The sequence below is a fragment of the Argentina silus genome (assembly GCF_951799395.1).
Source record: "Argentina silus genome assembly, chromosome: 6".
NCBI classification, from domain to species: Eukaryota; Metazoa; Chordata; class Actinopteri; order Argentiniformes; family Argentinidae; genus Argentina; species Argentina silus.
This window is the reverse complement of record NC_139660.1, coordinates 10275966-10291824: the sequence shown is the minus strand read 5'-3', so window position 1 is coordinate 10291824 and position 15859 is coordinate 10275966. Positions and strand designations below refer to the sequence as shown.

Sequence of the window (15859 nt, the reverse complement as noted above, 5' to 3'; positions counted from 1 at the left end):
TGCCATTGCACTCCCTCACAGCATCTGTGCTTTTACTATCAACGCTGAGACCAAAGCAGCAACATGGTGGTCTATCTGTCCCCTTTAAACTTAGGATCCTTTAACTGCTGCAAAGTTTAAATGTCAGGCACATAGTCACCCATCCTGTTCTGGGGTCAGTTTTACATAATAAAGGTAGCTGATCTGATCAGGGTTTGAGTGAGGCCTGCAAACATTGACTCATTTGCTAAATTTAACCACAACATTGTGGAACAAATATGTCCACTAAACACATTTAAAAGGCTACACATTGGGAGAATGTAGTGGGGTAGCCTACACTGTTTAATACAATCATTAAAATCGAACTTCAACCCAAGTCAATTGAAAAGTTACTCGGTACCCAACAATCACATGACATGATGTTCAATGAGCCAAACAAGTAAAAGAAAGAAAGAAAATGTACATTCTTCAGTGTCAAGTCAACATAACATACGCAAACCAGAGATTGTATATACCATTTATCCTTTAAAAAGGCTTTGCTAACCCTGAACCTGCTTACTGTATATTATCAACCAATAGCAACACTACAGAGATGTACTACCTGGTATTTTCAATAATGATTTATTTACCATCCTACACCATGGCTTCCTCTCTGCACACACACACACACACACACACACACACACACACACACACACACACACACACACACACACACACACACACACACACACACACACACACACACACACACACACACACCACACACATACAAACATACACACAGAGGTAGAGCTCAAAGTCCAACTGACACTGAATTTAGCCCCTATTACAGATCCCCTCCAACAATCGGTGGATATGAGACATAGCTAATATTTTTTGTTAATGATGATGTCATGATATCATACAGTAACCAAAACATACTGCAATTTATGATTATGCCTTAATCCAGAGCAATGTTCTCCTGACTGCCTGTATAAATCAAATTACATAATACTTACATAAGGATGTTGAGAGGGTGTGGTTTAATGGGGAGGGTGTGGTTTATGAGGGCTTTGTGAGGTGATTGTTGGGACCCAGATTGTTGATTGTTGTTGTGATTGTTGTGTGTGTGTGTGTGTGTGTGTGAGTGAGTGTGTGTGTGTGTGTGTGTGTGTGTGTGTGTGTGTGTGTGTGGGGGGGGGTCTGTCTAGGATGAATAGAGATAAACACTACAGTCATTGTCCATTAGCAGCCTGTTAGCATTAGCCACAGGGATGGAAGGCTAAGCTAGGGTCACTGTAGACACACACAAACACACATTCATACATTCATACACATAGAGCATGTAAACACACACACACACACACACACACACACACACACACACACACACACACACACACACACACACAAAGATAGGCTTGTTCAAGGGGCCCCTCCAGTAAAAAGCAAATTAAGCAGTGTAAAGCCCACTCTGGCCTGTGAACAAATCATATGCCCCAGATGAGCAAATGAGCAATAGTACACACACACACACACACACACACACACACACACACACACACACACACACACACACATTTGTGGCTTGCAGGTTCTATTTTTTTTTTTTTTTTTTTTGCTACAGCTCAGCTGTGATCTCCTTCAATGAGAGATTGAGACAGTACTATATCAGCAGTTTAGGCTCCACCTGTAGTGTTTTTACTGTGTGTGTGTGTGTGTGTGTGTGTGTGTGTGTGTGTGTGTGTGTGTGTGTGTGTGTGTGTGTGTGTGTGTGTGCGCGCGTTGGTGCGTAGGTGTGCGTGTGTGTATGTTTTGGGTCTGATAGCGTGGCTAACCAATCCGTTAATTGCCCCAGTGAGTTGTTCTCTCTGCTGTCCTGGCAAGACCTTAACATGGAGTCAGTAACCCGACCCTAGAGAAAGCATCGGGGGAACCATAAACACACACACAGACAGACCTATAAAATCACACACACACACACACACACGCACACACAATCTGGGTGGCGTCTTAGGCATGACTGATATCGGGGCATTAGATCGCCTGAGGTGAGTAGAGCCGCACGCCGCGCCTTGGGGATGCAACGCTTGGTACTGTACCGCTGGCATGCATTGCTTGTGGAGATGGTCGGGTTTAGGAGCATTTCAGGCTAGACAACTACACAACGTATTATTCGGTGTAGGCATGCAACATTGTAGCCTATCTGGAAACCGCCTAATAACAGTGCGTTTCTTGGAATGTCTTGACACTCAAAAACCCACATTTCGTGGAAACTTAGTAAGATAACTAACTAAGATAACTTTTTGTAGTCTACAGTTGAAGGACGATTACACTGTTAAAATTGCGTTTTTGACTCTCCTCATTTGGAATGTGTGCTAATGCAATTTAAGAGATGAACCTTTCCATATGCAGGTATTTGTTTCTCTAATATATTTAACATGTAATGTATCACTCTCGAGCCATATGACGTGGATTATGAGTTTACCTGCTGCTGCTGCAGGGTGTTAACTTTATGTCCCAGGAATTATCTTGTTGGGTTAGGTTATTTTAGATCTGCTGCTTCGTACTTCTTTTACTGGACAATCCTTTACTGGATTACTTTGTTTTATGATGACTGTTGGATAGATGATTCACTTACTTAAACAAATGTATTATTGTAAGTCGCTTTGGATAAAGGCGTCTGCTAAATGCCATAAATGTAAAAAACAATGCGGAGCAGCAGAACTGTGAGAGCTGCAGCCTGTAATTCACCCTCTGCAAGCTGACTGGGGTGGAGATGTGCGGTTATTGCATATTTAAAGATTGCTCAAGGTCGTCTCCAAGCACACATCTTTCCAACATACACATCCCCAACGGTCTAGATCACCAGCCCCAAGTAAATACAGGGGGAATTCAGGTTATGCCATTTCTCTTTTTGATTGTGTCCACGCACCGTTTCCGTATCGGCGTCCGCTGCAAGTTCGCGCGCCCTACTGTTTGGAAATATAGCCTAATAACATTTGCTTAGCCAATTGCCTACAATTTATTTCGATTGAGTTGCCAGTGTGGATACCATCACAAATATGAGAGGAGGTTATACGCGGGCAATTATTATTATTATTATTATTATTATTATTATTATTATTATTATTATTATTATTATTATTATTATTAATTCTAAAACCAAACGCGTGAAAGTCTCCGGCAAGTTTAACTTCATCACTGGCTATAACGTTATTGATTATTTTTGGTTTAAAATGCCTCATTTAGCTTATATGTCATTTATATGAAATAATTGGTTGCCCTTATGGTCAATATAGCTTAATTTGCAGTCTATGCAAAATACTTATCATCACACAAAATCGTGCGAGTCATTACAATGCTATTTAAGCTCATGTTGTTATCTTAATTTTAAACTCGTACATAACTAAAATCATGTATGTATCCTACCAATATAATATTTTACTTCTGCGGTGGTCCGGTTTAGCTGACTTATTTTACGGTTGAAGTTGTTTACGAGCTACATCCACTGTGTGTGTGTGTGTGTGTGTGTGTGTGTGTGTGTGTGTGTGTGTGTGTGTGTGTGTGTGTGTGTGTGTGTTGCTCATCTCGCGCTCCCCGGAATGTCCTGTGAGTGGACCAAGCCACTCAAACGGAAGCGATTTCCATAAGAATTGCGCGCGGAGGGGACCAGTTGTACAGTTGCTTGCGCTGCTTAGGGAAGGCTTCATAATCGATAGGGAGACCATTATAATCAGTGATCTGCCTCTGTGTCTGTTCATCAGGAGGCAACAGGAGATGAGAAAAGGCACCCTTTTCTCATCTCCTTTCTCCTTTTCTCTCCATCTCTTTCCTCTCTCCAGGACGTTTTGGTCCCGTTGTGCATGCCCTTGCGGTGCAGTCTGCTGTGGTGCATCCTGGATCTCTTGTTGTCCTACAGACCGTGTCATGGCTGCCTTTAAGGGGATATGGACACAGGAGTTTTGGCGCTGCGTGGGGGCGGAGTTTCTGGCCATGTTGATCTTCGTGCTGCTGAGTTTGGGCTCTACCATTAACTGGGGGGCGGAGAAGGAGAACCCCCCACCTCCAGACCTACTGCTGATCTCACTGTGCTTCGGCCTGAGCATCGCCACCCTGGTGCAGTGCTTTGGCCACATAAGTGGGGCTCACATCAACCCTGCTGTCACAGCAGCCATGGTGGTCACCCGCAAGCTCAGTCTGGCCAAGGGTCTGTTCTACCTGCTAGGGCAGTGTCTGGGTGCCGTGGTGGGGGCCGCCATCCTCCACGGGGTCACCCCAGTCTCCGTCAGGGGCGGAATGGGCATCACAACGGTAAGCGGACAGCTGAAGCTTTCAATCTGGATCTGGACGTGATGTAGTGGTCTTTACTGTAAAACACATCATTTGAGTGTATGGAATATTTAGCTTGAAAAGTAACCCATAATGTTGGATAGCTTGGTGGTTTTCTCTGCCTACTTTGCCTTGCATCCTGTCCTGTATGTGCTGAATTCAAGTTACTCTCCACAGGTGAACACCAGTATCTCTGTGGGCCACGCCTTAGTAGTGGAGCTCTTCATCACCTTTGAGCTGGTCTTCACCGTGTTTGCTACCTGTGACCCCAAACGCAGTGACCTGAAGGGCTCCTCTGCCCTGGCCATTGGCCTCTCGGTGTGCATTGGCCACCTGTTTGCTGTGAGTACCTGTGTTAGCTGAGTTAGCTTCATACTTTATCTGCAAGCCTAGCCACTTTTTCTCATGGTGATTTACTAAGCTAGCATTGCTAGTCGGTCAAACTAAGCAGGGAAACTTTGGTCACTCTGGATTGTGGGCCTTGATTTATATGCACCATACAGCACATACCCCTGCCTCACTTCTCCACCCCCACCCTGTAGGTTATTTGTGTTTACCCCCCATAGCGTGTCATCCTCATGTCACAAGGGAGGGGGGACGTTAGACTGGGTAGGCTCAACTATCACCACACTATCAGTCTGTGGCCACACAACCTCTTGGTGTAATGGTTCAGTTATTCACCTTAGCCTAAAATGTAACTTTTGGTATTCCACATGACTGTTATATTGGAATGTTATTATCAAGGTCCGGTCATTAACAATTGTGATCAGTTTAAACATAATGTGAATGTGTGTGTAATATGTTTCTCCCCCTCTGTTAGATCCCCTACACTGGGGCCAGTATGAACCCTGCCCGCTCTTTTGGACCTGCCCTGGTTACCTGGAGCTGGGAGAATCACTGGGTGAGAGAGAATCAATACAAAACACACAAAAACGTTATTAATCAAACATGATTAATATAATTTCAGCCAAGCACATGGATTATTAGCCAATAGGAATTTCTCCTTTGAGGGCCTGTCTTTGGCTCACCATGGATGTTGCATAAGTGTCTGATAAATGGCTGGCACATCAAACACAATCCCTGAGATTCTGCCAGCGGGTCTTTGACTGAATTAATCTAGGCCTCTCTGAGGAAAAACACAGGGTCAGCCCCACATCCCTGATGTACAAGAGAAGTCATGTTAACAAATCTGTAAATATTTAACTATTTAACACACACACACACACACACACACACACACACACACACATAGTATGTATGTTCTTTGTGAAAGACATATGCTAAACTGGGGACATACTGCATGCAGGCTCTTGGCTAACTGTGCTGTCATCAGCGACATCTACAAGGCTTCCTTTCTAGCAACTGAAACATTAGAAAGGTCACAACCTTATGTCATCATTTCAGCCAGCATAGACAAGCTCAATCTATCAGAGACCAGTAGCATCAATCACTCTGTAATAATACATACTATATGTTTAGCACAAACATTAACATCCACATGCCCTGACACATACAGTATACTCTCTCTCTCTCTCTCTCTCTCTCTCTCTCTCTCACACACACACACACACACACACACACACACACACACACACACACACACACACTTCAAGCCAATAATGGATGACCCAAGCTTTCAAGGCAAACGTCATGCTGCCCTTCCCACTCTCTTTAACAGCCTTAGCAGTTAAAAATAAAAACATTTAGCTGAACTTTCATCTCTGGCATCACTCCTGTGCCAAGTCCTCTTTGAGTACATTACTAACATTAGATTTAGACATTTACAGACTAACAGACAGGATCAAGTGTCTGTGAGTGTGCATGTCGTTTTGGTTGTTTAAGAGCAGAACTGATGTGCCCCTACTTATGTGAGCTCCATGACTGGAACATCAGCCTATGTGACATCAGGGTCAAAGTTCAAATCTAATTCAGCAGATACCTGATAATTACAGAGAGGGAGAGGTGATGGAGGGAGGTGGGGTTCAAGTGTCTGACTTATGGTTGTATTTCGGAACTTGAGAGGTCAGACAGTCTGAGGATATCGTACAGACTAAATACAGACTCACAAACACGTCACACACAAGCATGCTCTCACACTGAGATACTCAATTCCGCACTCATACACACACTCGCGCACACACGCGCACACACACACACACACACACACACACACACACACACACACACACACACACACATACACACACACATACACATGCTTGCGCAGGTATGGATAAGTGTAGTAATGGTTGTGTCCTTGTTTCAGGTGTACTGGGTGGGTCCAGTGCTGGGTGCTGTCATGGCTGCCGCCCTGTATGATTACCTTTTCTGCCCGAACCCTGAGCTGAAGAAGCGCTACTCTGAGGTGTTCTCCAAGAGTGGCACCAAATACCGTGAGGTCCAGACAAGCTTAATCGCTGACTCCGACCAGCTGGTTAAAGAGCCTCCCTTCACAGTGATGGACGTGGAGAGAGCAGAGCAGAAGGAAAGGGAGACGTCAGGGGAGGTGCTCTCCTCTGTATGACTAGTGAGGTGCACTGGGAAAGAAGACCAGACCGCTGTCCAGACTGACCTGTACCCCACTCTCAAAGAGACTGATCTCTTATAGACTTGCCCCCAGAGAGACTGACCTCCATAGACTGACCTCTTTAGATGACTGACCTCCATAGAGACTGACCTCCATAGAGACTGACCTCTTAGAGACTGACCTCCATAGAGACCAACTTCCATAGAGACTGACCTCTTAGGGACTGACCTCCTTAGAGCCTGACCTCCATAGAGACTGACGTCCTTACAGACTGACCTCTTAGAGACTGACCTCCATAGAGATTAACCTCCATAAACTGACCTCCTTAGACTGACCTCTATAGAGACTTACCTCTTAGAGACTTACCTCCATAGAGGCTGACCTCTTAGAGACTGACCTCCTTAGAGACTGACCTCCTTACAGACTGACCTCTTAGAGACTTACCTCCTTACAGACTGACCTCTTAGAGACTGACCTCCTTACAGACTGACCTCTATAGAGACTTACCTCTTAGAGACTTACCTCCATAGAGGCTGACCTCTTAGAGACTGACCTCCTTAGAGACTGACCTCCTTACAGACTGACCTCCTTACAGACTGACCTCTTAGAGACTGACCTCCTTACAGACTGACCTCTTAGAGACTGACCTCCTTACAGACTGACCTACATAGAGACTGACCTCCATAGAGACCTTAGAGAGACTGAGCTTGACTATTCAGGCATTTGCAACATAGTCTTAGACACAGACCTTCCATAGACAGCTACCCTGCAGACATGGACATGGACATGGACTGTCATAGACTGGTACCATGGTAATGTGTCTGGCAGGGAACTCACAGCACTGGTCCTTCTTTCTCAGTGCACTTGGAGAAAGCCCCACCCTATCTACAAATGTAGTGTAGGGTGCACCACTCTCTTTTTTTTTTAGAGACCTATGAATCTCACAGAATCAGCTGAGTTGATTCTCTTATAGATAGCAGATACTGATATTGATCAGATTTTGATTCACTAATGTATTCATTTAGAAAGTGTGACAGGGATGAACAACTGCACCATTAATGACTGATCTAGGTGGGTTGGAGATGGGTCGTACTCTTCTACTGCTGTATTTATTCTACTTTCCACTCTCCCTTAGCATGGTGTGTTGTTTTTGTTGACCCATCTTCCTCACTCACACACACACACACACACACACACACACACACACACACACACACACACACACACTCAGAAACTCTCACACACTGAAATTACTTTTGGATAAAGTGTATAATATGATTGATAGGCTGATTTAAGAAAGAGCTGAATTATTTATGCTCAGTTGTTTTTACTGTTTTTGTACTGTTAAAATGTGTTGTATATTACATCAAGTTGGACACATGCCTTACATGTTATATCAATTCAAGGCTCTGCGTTGAGTTGTGCTGCAGTATTCTGGGGTATCTCATAACTAATAAAGTTAACTTGGCAGACAGATGGATTCATGGATTGATTCGATGCTGGATCAGTGATGAAGGTGCACTTACAAGTATTGACCTGGAGAGGGCACCAACAACCTTAGTAAAGGATGAATATGAGTTCAAATGGGACAAGAAATTATTAAACGGTATTCTCAAGGCTCTCCTGTTCTCTCTCTCATTCTTGTTCTCACTCTGTCTCCCTCTATCTCCCTATATATATATGTGTGTGTGTGTGTGTGTGTGTGTGTGTGTGTGTGTGTGTGTGTGCATGCGTGCATGCGTGCATGCGTGTGTGTGTGTGTTTTAGCTCCATTCCCAGGGCAAAGCTTAGTATATTGGTACAGTGGAGCCCCTCTCTCCTTGCTGTGTCTTCTGTCCCGTGGCAATTTATTAAAAAATAAAACCTTGAATTAATTGGTTAGAGAAAAAACACACTTAGCCTCATTAAAAGTTCATTGATCAGAGTAGTGAGACAGAGAAGTAGTCATGCTCACACGCAAGTTCTGTACTGTTAAAAATACCTCTAGGATATAGAGAGAGGGACATGCAATATGGCTACATTTCACAAAAGGTATCCCCACATCGCCATCTTCAATAGAATATCGTCATTGCATAGATGTTTCTATATGGCTAGGGAGACAAAGTTAATCTTTTGAAAGTTGCTTTTGTTTGTAGTTGTGAAGGAGTCAGAAATACCTGTTTTGGTGCCTTACACCATGAGTAAGGTCAGTATGATCTGTATCCCCCTTGGTTGTAACAAGCAGCATGTGGGCCAATGTGTTGTGTTTAGTCAGCACAGTAACATGTGGGGAGAGACACTCGACTGACACCGGAGAGGATGTGTAACCGACGCGGTTTAAACCAGTGACCTCTCACATGGATGACCCAGACAAACCTTTATACCAAGATGCCATCCTTGTGTGCTCATCACAAGTGTGTTTCCAAATCATCTCCACGGCAAAACTCAGCATTGAAACCACATGAGCCAGTCAGAATAATAATACAGTCTCACAGACTACCTCATTATTGCTCTCGCACATTTGCTGACTTTCTCTCCACCTCTCTATCCACTTTTCTGTTGCTTACCCTTTCTTTCTGTCGCTCTAAGCCTGAGGAGATGCAGTTAAATTGCAAGCCCAATTTCAGGAGAAAGTCATTTAATCTTGGCTATGGGGCATGGTGTCCCTATTGTGTTCAACAGCACTTTGATCAGCACCTACTGTGGATGTGTTTTGGGTTGCATTAAAGAGACATTTCCCTCACTGAGAGAGAGTTTATAATGATAATACAAACCTAGAGAGGACTGCTCAGGCATAGGGCAGACAGGGGTCAACATCAGCAGTAGCCTACAGCCCACAGCACCCCACTCTCCTCTATGCAGGTTAACACACAGTAATCAAAGTAGACATGTTGACACACATTACCTGTCAATTCCTTTGAATGAATACACAGTCTAGCACCATATACTGTATATCCTCTATGCGTGTAACACATAGTCCAAACCTTCTCATCTGATCTACACATATGTTCATACCTTATACACTTTGGATGGATAGTGCCGGTTGACACAAGCTACAATTTTATATAATCACCGTCATCTGCTGCGTTTCCCTCCCTAGCACAGAAGCGGTCCATCCATTAGAAGAAAGCGCCTGCGGAGAGACCCTGTCAAAACTAATCATGCCGATTAACATCAGCCTCTCCCGCCGAGAGAACAGGGCGAGCTGAAGGCAACAGTGCCACTGTTTTCTGGCGATGCAGCCCATCTTTATATTATGATCATTATTGTATAGAGAAATTGTATCATGAATATAAAAAGAAGACCACTCTGATCTATCCGTTTGGTATAAGTTGTTTGGCGCATGGGTTTACAGACGGGGGTTGTGGGATGAGCTAATTGTGTACTGATCTTTGCCTGGGGGTTTACGCGCGAAGCCTTGGAGTGCATCCACTGTATTGAGTTCTGTCTACCCTCGCTAGGCTATTGCATTTCTTTCTGGCGTGCCAAGGAGGAAGATCGCTGGGAAATCAGAAAGAGAGAAGAAGAATTTATGTTTAATGTTTCAGGTAAGGGCTGAGATTCGCTTTTATATGCTGGAGATGAAGTATGCCGTGATGGGGATGTGGGATAGGCAGCTTTACGCATGTGCTAATGGACACATTGGATAATCACTATAGTTCCTGACAATTTAACTCGTGAGAAAATTTCGGAATTGATATAAATGGTGTCTCTTGTGTCTCTTTATCTTTCATATCGACCCCTGTTGATCTTGACTTACACTTATTTTTCCGCCATATGTGGTCGGTAGTGGTCAGTGTCTTTGACTGTTCAGTAATTCCACCTATAGTAACTCTGGGTTATCTGTGTTTAGTGACGTACGTTAGACACTGTATGGTTAGTAGGCTACTTTTATGAGTAAATCTATGGGCAGTGACTCTGTCTGAGATGAGTACTGTGGGGTCATGTTTACTCTCATACAGCTTCACATGGTTGACCATGGTTGGTGTTTCAGGTGTTCTCAGAATTCTGAGGCCTCAGAGTACAGTAGGCTACCTGTCTGGCCTTGATGCCTGTGTAGCATAGTCTTCAAAGTTTTCCTCTACATTATTTGTTGTGCCAATCATTGTAGTGACAGGCATGGTTGTGACAGGCATTGTATGTGTGTGAATCAATGTGCTATGTATGCTAGTGTGGGTGTCACATTTATACTGCATTTTGATTACAGTTGTCTAGGTTTGTGCCTGTCTGCTGATAACAGACGTATGCTGTAACTCCAATGATTGTAAAGAGTAAGTGCTTAGTAGTAATAGTGCAGCGTTAGCTTTTCCCTCCTGAGACGGGATGAGCTGTTACAATGAAACATACTTATTTGTCAATAAGCCCATACTCCATCATCACTCACTCTGTCTCTCTCTCTCTCTCACACACACACACACACACACACACACACACACACACACACACTCAAACACTGGCAAATACACATTGTATAGAATACAAAGTGTAGACCCCTTCACAAACATGAATATGCTCACACACACAAACGTTCACATACACCCCTTCTCTTTCATGCCAGCCCAAGGCTATGGGAGCTGCTTTAGCTATCACACCTTGGTGTTAATTTCCCCAGGTTTTGACGAGCCTCAGAGCGAGAGCTTGTTCTTTGTGTAAGTGCTTTTTCAGAACTTCTCCCTATCTCTGCAGATTAGTCAGGGAGCAAATTACCTGCTTGCACAAAAAAGCGCAATCCTACACACTTTGCTGTGCATGGTGTACAGATCTCCTTTTGAAGAGCGGCCATGTTATTTCCCAAAGGCCCGAGGCACTCCAGGCATGCAAATCATCATAAAATTAAATTTCAAACTCTGCATGTATTCTGGGCTCTCTTATCAGCATCTGCACAAGCTGCATACAAATCAGGCCGGGATCAGACGCCACGGCAAAGGTCTCCACTTAAAAGGCTGGCTAATTGCTAATTGGGTATCGAGGTGTGAAACAGGCTATGCTAACAAGAATTAAAACATGGAGGCGCTTCTATCCTTTAAATGTCTCAGCCTTTCTGATGACATGCCTTAGAGCTGAAACACTGAGACAATAGTCTGCACTACTGTAGCAGGGCTGTTTCAGCAAGGTTAGCTATGTCAGTATGGCTGTATTGCTCAGTTTTGTTGCTCCTTCTCATACTGACAGTGTTACAAGTCCAGACACTATCTGATTTGAAGGTTGATGTAAGTAGCAAGGGTTTCCATGGAACCTTAAAGTGTGAATTTTCATTCTGTTGAAATGCATATGTCTATCTCCATGCACAGGTGCTCTCACAAACACACACACACACACACACACACACACACACACACACACAGACACACAGACACACAGACACACACACAGACACACAGACACACACACAGACACACACACACACACACTCACACAGACACGCACACACACACTCACTCACTCAACTCACTCACTCACTCACTATGATGGATTGAAGTGGCAAATGCTGCTTTTTCAATTGTATAAAATGTTATTAACACACTCCCCATAGGTACACACGGCTGGGTCTGACAATATCCATTACTGCTACATCTCACAGACAATACCCATCGACATCCAGCATTGCTATGTGACAGACAGACAGGCTCCTTTGACATTTGTCAAATGTCATATTAGATTAGGATTTTCTTGACAGCTCTGTCAGACACTTGTCTTCTCTCAGGTCCCCCTGTGTTGTGCTCAAGCTTTCTGGGCAGCTGGGGAAGAGGACGATTTCCATTGCACTTCTCTGCCTCTATCTTCTTTAGGGAAAGTAATGGCAACTTTTAGGGCCTGTGTATAAGCCTAAAGTGGGCAGCTCTGTTAGTCTATGAGCCATCAGCCATCTGTATGAAACTTAGTTGTAACAGCAGCTCATTGAGTCCATAAGTAGTAATAAGAGCAATGGAGGACAGTATTGCTCTATCAAGGTCATGCGGGCCCAGGGGAGGGCCCAGTGCTCTTAGCTAGGAGGTAGAGGAGGGTGATGTGCTATATTAAGAGGAATAGAATATAATTGGTTTACACATCCAAGTAGATTCACAGATCAACGCACACATCTAACAGATTGCTCTCAATGGCAATGACATCTAAGAAAGTGAATGTTTCCAACTAATGAGATAAAGAGCTGGTGTATTTTCCCCAAAAGTCTCTCTCCCTACACTGTCATTACTCTTTACACTACAATTACACTTGTACACCATGAGTCAGAATACCAGAATTAACTGTAAAACTCCCAAATCAAGCTGTTTGAGGTTGCAACAACCCTGCTCTAATAATCACCAAGATGCTTGTGTGTGTGTGAGTGTGAGTGTGTGTGTGTGTGTGTGTGTGTGTGTGTGTGTGTGTGTGTGTGTGTGTGTGTGTGTGTGTGTGTGTGTGTGCGTGAGCGTGAGCGCACGTGCCTATATCCAATCTCTCTGAGGAGGTTTTTACTATTTAGAGACAGCTTCGTCAGATGAGACAGATTTTTCCTTTTAAATGCAGAGTAATTGCCAATAAACCATCTTTTGAAAGCATGTTAAGATTTCATGCAGTGTGTGACTGGTCCAATATGCGGTCCAATACTGCAGACTTTTTGGGAGCGCGCTTCCAGCTCGCAGCGCTCGCTCCCTGCACCTTTAAGAGCGCGTGCCTAGCTGAAGGTCACTAAACACAAAGCTCTCAGCTCTGCGGTCCAATATAGCGCATGCGCTCTGCCTAAGGACTGCTACACAGACTGCAATATGGCGAGAATGCCTGGCAGCGGAGACTGCTCTAGTGATACGGCGGGGACAGAGCAGGAGCACATGAGTTGCCCGGAGATGAGCGGAGACGAGGAGGATGACGAGATACAGGAGGTTCAGATCACTGGGGAGGAAGAGGATGAGTACGGGGAAGATGTCGAGCTTGAGTGGGAGGCAGAGTGTGTGGACCCTGGCAGCTGCTCAGCTGTGGAGACAGAAGCGGTCCTCATGCGCAATACGGACCGGTGCGGCGGGCTGGGAGCGGGGGCGGACCCGTTTCACATCCCCGGACTGGACTCGGATGAGGGAGACCTGCACCGGTCAGACCGGTCCAGGCTGAGCGAGAACACACGCCTGGCCACCAGGTACGCGGTGCGGATCTTCCGGGAGTACCTGAGTGAGAAAGCCCAAAGTCCTGACTTTGAAACTCTGGACAAGGAGGCGCTGTGCGCGGTCCTGCGCTCCTTTTACGCGGAGGCGCGCTCCAAGAGCGGTCAGCTCTATAGCAAGTCCTCTCTCATCAGCATCCGGAGCTCACTCAACCGCTACCTGAACGAGCCCCCCTACTGTCGCACTCTGGACCTCACCAAAGACCCGGAGCTGCGCAGCGCCAACCTGACCCTGGCTGCTGTAATCCGAAAACTAGAAGAGCAGGGCGCCGGTCCCGTGGTGCAGAAACAGGCAATCACGCGGACGGACCTGCGAAAACTCTACACCTCCAGCGTGTTCAACACCGACATACCGTTCGGGCTGCTCAATAAAGTGTGGTTCGAAACGTGCATGTATTTCTGCACGAGGGGAAGAGAGAATCAGCGCGAGCTGGAGGAGGACTCATTCGGACTCGCGATTGACGAGGATGGAAGAAAGTTCATCTATTTCAAAGCACTGGGACCGTATCATAAGTCCCGCTCTGCGTCCTGGACCAAAAAAAGACCAGACACGGATGATGACACCCTGCCGCGCATGTATGAGACTGGCACAGAGTTTTGTCCCTATGCCAGCTTTGTGAAGTATGTCTCTAAACGGAACCCTCTTTGCAAAGCGTTCTTCCAGCGCGCACGAGACCATTGCTGCGCAAGCGACATGACATGGTATGAGAACAAAGCCATCGGTAAAAACCTGCTGGGCACGAGGATGCAGATGTTGTCGCGTGCTGCCAAGCTGTCAAAGACTTACACCAACCACTGCATCGGTGCCGTCTCCATAGCAACTCTCAACAGCATAGCTGGTATCGGGTCAAAGTTGGCGACGCTTCACGTTGCCTCGGAAACGGTCAATGGCGCACAGTCTCATCTCCAGCTCGTGATCCCGTACACGGACGCTGTAGAACTGAAGCCACAGAGAACGACTAGGAGAGTTCGAGCTATCTGTCCCACCGACGTGTCGGGACCTCCCTCTCCCAAGAAGCTGTGTGTGCGCCCTGGGGAACGCGCAGAGTCCCCCGTGGTTGTGGTGGATCGGACTGAGCCCGTACCCACTAGACCCCCGCCCCCCGCTCCATCCCCGGCTGTCGTGTTGCCCTCACAGGTAACACAGTTACAGCCCCTGCACTAATTAGGCTATATCCTAAGCTATTGTCATCATGCAAAGCATCACAATTGTCGCATTGATCTTTTTTCGACCCTGACCTATTTTTCCTTGTAACATTCCACTTTTCTTACTTTATCTTGTAATTTATTAACAAACCATGTTTACCTATTGAATGCCTAATGTCTTCCTTGAAATCCATGCTCTACAAGCATATATCATTGAGTGTATGATTGCAAGGACCTCTAGGATAGAACAATGTGTAGGTTTTCACTGAGTAGGTGTGAGCTCTGTCAGATATAGGCCTAGGTGCTGTCTTAAAGAGGACATGACCATTGTAAGTGTCTTAAGGGAGGGACTTGTGTCTGTTGCCATGGGAAACATTGCTTCAGGGCCTGAGTCACCCAACATGCACCACAGTGGAGCCCTCAGGGGGAGCACTCTTGCTCGCCAGGGCCCACACAGGAACACATAACACACACAGACACACACACATCTTTCAAACACACTCACCAGTAACACACCTTTCCTGTCCTGAGGCACAAATAATGAACAATAATATGGTGTGGCAGGCTAAGTTCTCTGCTCATGTGTCCTTTCTCCCTCAGTGACAAAAAGAGATTGTGTGTGTGTGTGTGTGTGTGTGTGTGTGTGTGTGTGTGTGTGTGTGTGTGTGTGTGGACTGTATGCGTGTGCCTATCCAATATCTCTGAGGAGGTTTTTTATGTTGTGAGACAGCCTCCTCAGATGAGACTGCTGGGGCCCTGGGGAGATGCACATGGATGCT

General features: G+C 45.5%; 1 protein-coding gene across 1 annotated transcript; it reads left to right on the top strand.

Moving 5' to 3' along the window:
• Nucleotides 1-3888: 3888 nt before the first annotated feature.
• aqp4 (aquaporin 4) lies at nucleotides 3889-6817 on the top strand (the record flags this gene model as incomplete). The annotated part of the gene is made up of 4 exons (XM_083671262.1): nucleotides 3889-4275; nucleotides 4471-4635; nucleotides 5114-5194; nucleotides 6560-6817. The coding sequence occupies exons 1-4, from the start codon at nucleotides 3892-3894 to the stop codon at nucleotides 6815-6817; spliced, it is 888 nt and encodes a 295-aa protein (XP_083527388.1). The 5' UTR covers nucleotides 3889-3891.
• Between the last annotated feature and the right edge of the window lie 9042 nt (nucleotides 6818-15859).